The sequence below is a fragment of the Quercus suber genome, unplaced genomic scaffold (genome assembly GCF_002906115.3).
Source record: "Quercus suber isolate HL8 unplaced genomic scaffold, Cork oak 2.0 scaffold_1675, whole genome shotgun sequence".
NCBI classification, from domain to species: Eukaryota; Viridiplantae; Streptophyta; class Magnoliopsida; order Fagales; family Fagaceae; genus Quercus; species Quercus suber.
This window is the reverse complement of record NW_027071031.1, coordinates 1-4,919: the sequence shown is the minus strand read 5'-3', so window position 1 is coordinate 4,919 and position 4,919 is coordinate 1. Positions and strand designations below refer to the sequence as shown.

The window sequence follows — 4,919 nt, the reverse complement described above, 5'->3', positions numbered from 1 at the left end:
ATGATTTGTAATTTTTTGTTTTCCTAGACTCCTTGGGGATCTTTTTGCAGAAATTCAAGACTTTGAGTTTTTTTTTTTTTTTAAAAAAAAAAAAAAAAAAATACTAAATAAATGTAGTTTAGTAGAGTGGCCTAAACTACGTGTAGTTTAGCTATCGGGTATCTTTCCTGCCTCTTCGTTTTCCTAACGTAACCGTTTCTTTTTCTTTTCATTCCCTTCTTCATTGTGAGCAATCACGACCTTGGCCTGCCAATTTTTCTCAAATTGGACCTAACCCACACGAATGGGTGCAATTGTGATACTTAAAATGTTGAATTCACTGTAACTCCCCTAGATCAAGGGTTTTACATGAAGTTGTCACTTATTTAATTAAATGGAAAAATAAGAAGACCTTATTAGAAAAAGTGCTTCCATTGCATTAATATGTATGACAATTTGCATCAATTTTGTAACAAGAATTTACAATGCTTTGGTCCTAGATACAACTAAGAAAATAAATTACATTGCTTTTTTTCCTAATTACATTCTAAAGAAAATTTAAATTTACACGGACAAGAGTCTAGTCTAAAACCTTTGATCTTGGTTCAGAGGCTAATTTACGAGATAAGAAAGGATTAGGTACCCATCTCCCCTTGTAAAAACCGTCTCCTAGTTTAGGGTAGCCAATATCATGTCATGTCAAACAATTGCAAACAATATATCATAAAATTGTGTCTATTTGTAAGAATTGTAAATAATCATGTTCAGGCATTTAATGTAGAGAGAAACAAAAAGTAAAATATGTTAGATAACAAGTTAAGCGGAGAGAAAGCATGAAAATAATGACACGTTCTTCATCAGAGTTTAATCTGCGAAACGTTGTGATCTCCGCTCCTTCCAGCTCTTCGAGAAGCACCTAATGTCAAAAAGGTTGACAGTGAATGGAGTTGAGAAATTCAATGTTTTTTTAATAGATTATATTCTAGTTTATAAATAATTATCGAGGTGTGCTATAACTTATAGGTTATGGATTCCTTGACTAAAGGTTTCATTGTCATCTAGTATTATTCGATGTGTGCCACAAGTTTGAATGTCATGAAACACTTGTGGGATTTGCAAGATTGTTCACAATTCATAATTATGGTAGCAGACTTGTAGACATGAAATCTTGTCTGATGTCAAAATCTTCTTTTGTTACAGGAGAATGAGAAAATATTGTTAAAATTGTATAATCTTTTAATCATAGGTGGACTCAAAACATTATAACACATTATTTTCCTTTTCTTTATCTGTTACAATTACTTTTTGTATTTCTTTGGATTAAGCATCATGTATTCACCATTTTTGACTTGGAGGTATGACTAAAGAAATAACATTTTGGAATGGTCCATACCTCATATTGATGACTCAAACCGCAGGTCTGTATTCCTCGAATGCCTTTATTCTCAGCAAAACTTCCTATGTTATTAAGAAAAAAAAAATCATATTATGACCAATCTCGTAATTTATATTAAAAATGAAAATTTTTAAATTTCACTATGAAAATCATATTAAACTCTTTTAGGAATTCGATTCTACAAACAATTATTATCGAGCATAATATCTATAGGAGTACTAACATTCCCCTCCCACACCCCAAAAAAAAAAAAAAAAAAAAATAGAGCCATTAAGTCCATTTCGTACTTCATCTAGGGGCTTTAGGCCTACTCTGGTTTTTTCTTGGGGCCATAGTTCCATCATTGTTTTGTCCAAGGGGTCCTTAAGCCCATCTTTGTTCTCTATTTCTATGACTATTTGTTTAGGGGCCTCAGGTCCATATCCTTGCTTTGTCTTGGAGCCTTAGACCTGTCCTTGTTCATCTAAGAGCATTAGGCCCAACCTTGTCTCTCTAAGTTCCTTAGGCTCATCTTTGTTTTTGGTTGAGGACTAGGCCCATGTTCTCTCCATTTGAGCCTTAGGTCTATCTTTAATTTGTCTTGGCTTTGAATCCACCTTGTAATTCATTTAGGGTCATATATAACTTGTCTGATTCAATGTGAGCACCGATCTCTCTCTTGTGAAGGTAGCAGCAATGTCAGACAACTTACNTGAAACGAAAAGAAGTCCACGCTTTACATTGGGACGACAACACCACCAATTTCCATCAATACACCAGCTTTGACGACTTCCCTTTCCATGGCCAAAGCGGTACTGGAGTACTCCGCAATACTGGAGTACTTCGCGTAGTTGGTACTTGTAATGGCTTGATTTGCCTAGCTGATGGTATATACACCGACGCTTATTATTTCCTTCTCTGGAACCCTTGTGTTAAAAAATACGTGCGACTACCTAACCCCAATTTCTCCTTCAGGACTACCGCTCCCTACTACGCAGTTGTTGGGTTTGATTCCAAAACCAATGACTATAAGGTCGTGAGGTTTGTCACTCCTGAGGATGGGGACTTTTTTGAGGGTGAATCTACACCCAAGGTTGAGGTCTACTCACTTGCCACTGGGGAATGGAGAGTGGTTACTGCTCCTGCTCAGTGTCCCAAATGTGTTGTTCCTGATACAACGATGATCGACCAACGCCTACAGGCTTTTGTCAATGGGGCTTTGCATTTGGTTTGTTACAAGACAACTCCAGAAATCAGACTTCTCTACTTTGTTTTGGTATTTGATTTGGAGGATGAGGTCTTCCGTGAGATACCACTGCCTAAGCATTCCGATATGGACTATTGGAAGTCGGTATCTATTTTGGCATATGGGAATTCCATTGCCATGATCCAACCTGTTGGCACTCTCGATATATGGGTGTTGAAAAACTATGCGAATGCGGATGCGGATGCGTCATCATGGACCAAAATTATAAGTTTGGATGCTCAAGCGCCCCCACAGGAGGAGGAGGAGGACATACCAAGGCCAAAAGCTTTTAGGAAGAGTGGCGAGGTTATATTGGAAACATATAGAAATAGTCTTGTGTCACGAAACCTTGAGACCCAAGAGGTTAAAGACCTTGGGATTACTAGATCTACGTATAGTTTTATTGATCCTTATGTTGAGAGTCTAGTTTTGCTAGACAAACCCGACCTTGCAGTTACTTACTAATAGGAACAACAACAGGCAAGGTGCATTTTATTTTCATGCTTATTTTTTATGATTTTCTGTTTTGTTCTTCATATATTCTTGGCATTCATTCATTATGAGTTAGAGATGAATATATTGCTGATTGATTACCTTAATTAAGTTGATTTGTATTTATGATAGATAGCCTATCAAGGTCGTGGTATACTCAACTATGAAAAAACCAACTTGTTTGTGTTGATTATCAACTTTTAGCACGCTTATTTATTAAGTGGTTGAAAGTAAATGGGACTGTGAATTTCATGTTTCTTTCTTGATAATGTTCTGGTGACCTCTTTTAACTTCATGTTTTCACAATTGCATTAAATGTTCTTCATGATCTCCTTGGATTTATTAATACATTTTTCTTAATCTGTCAATTGTGATCATAGTATGCTAAAGATGGTGCTTGTACATTTTAAATCTTTAATTGCCTCATATGCCATTCTTCTTACTGAAAGGATTCCCATAGCACCATAATCGTAACACCACTCCAAAAAAAAAAAAAAAAAAAACTCCCAAGAAGCTAAGTTGGGAACTTTTTCTCAATGATTTATAATGCTGAAAATGATTTCATCTTATACAGTTGATGACATATATTGTATTTGTGTTGTTTCTTTTACTAAGAATTTTGTATATATATTTTTGGATAAGTAATAAATTTTATTGATATAAAAAAGGGACACCCTAATACACAGGGAGTGTACTAGGGGTCAACAAAAATTACAAGAATCAAGAAAGGAAGAGAATGATTGGTTTCGCAAGGTAGCCAACCAATCTAATAAAGTCCTAAAGAAAAAAAGCTTGAGGTCTGGTATGGATCTTTCATTATCTTCAAAACACCTACTATTCCTTTCCTCCAAAGACACCACATTAAGCAATGGGGAACAATTAACCATAAATGACCATTTCTATGATGACCAAATCTGCCTTGCCAGCAAGCTAGAAGCCCAACAACGGCATAACCCAGCTTACTCCAAATAAACCCAAAACCATAGACCACAAATCCATAGCAACCGGACAGTGAAGAAATAGATGGTCAATAGAGTAGGAGAGAGTAAGAATTTTTTATATTTCTACTCTCTTAGTTTCTTCTGGAACACATGTCTTCTCTTTATGATCGCCCTTTGCTATTTTGCTAGATTTCTTATTATTAAATAATTGCTAGCTTTGGAACCTGCTTAGATCATTTACCGTTGTCCCTGATCCCCCTTGGTACACTTGTTTTTGTGGTAAAGGTTTGGAATGTTTCTTAATATGTATCCAGAAAACCTTCAAGTATTGCTGTAGATTTTTTCCATATGATACTACACTGATAGGTGTTATTTTATCTCCTTTTGCTTTTAGCATATATTGATAAAAGGTCCAATTACTTATTAAAAAATAAATCTACTTCTACTATAAAATCACAAACAATCATGGTTGGTAATGAGCTATAGATAAGTAATAGACTTTATCTCATCTAAAGAAAAGATTCAACAAAGCTTTTTGATGGTGTTTATTTTCTTATTATTGGCTTGATTTTATTTTGTGAAATTGTGTTGTAGTTTTTATAACATTAAAGTATGAAGCACGGGTGTTTCCGGATTCAGGTGCTTGTGCGGGTGCGGGACTCGGCAATTTTTGGAAAAGTAGGGTATGGATGTGGCGATTAAAAATTTATTAAAAATATTTTTATTTGTATTTTCTATATATTTTTACTATTAAAATATTCTTAAAAAACACATTACTATGGCCTTGATTCACAAAACAAAGAAAGAAGAAGGCAAGAAACACAAAACAAAAAGGAAAACACAAAAGAAGCAACAAATATTCAAAATAAAATTGAGGAAGGACAGA

General features: G+C 34.9%; 1 protein-coding gene across 1 annotated transcript; it reads left to right on the top strand.

Annotated features, from left to right (window-relative positions):
• Positions 1-2,329: 2,329 nt before the first annotated feature.
• On the top strand, positions 2,330-3,065 carry LOC111999877 (F-box/kelch-repeat protein At3g06240; the record flags this gene model as incomplete). The annotated part of the gene is made up of 1 exon (XM_024031990.2): positions 2,330-3,065. A coding segment is annotated over one exon (736 nt), but the record flags the coding sequence as incomplete, so codon positions are not given.
• Positions 3,066-4,919: the final 1,854 nt, after the last annotated feature.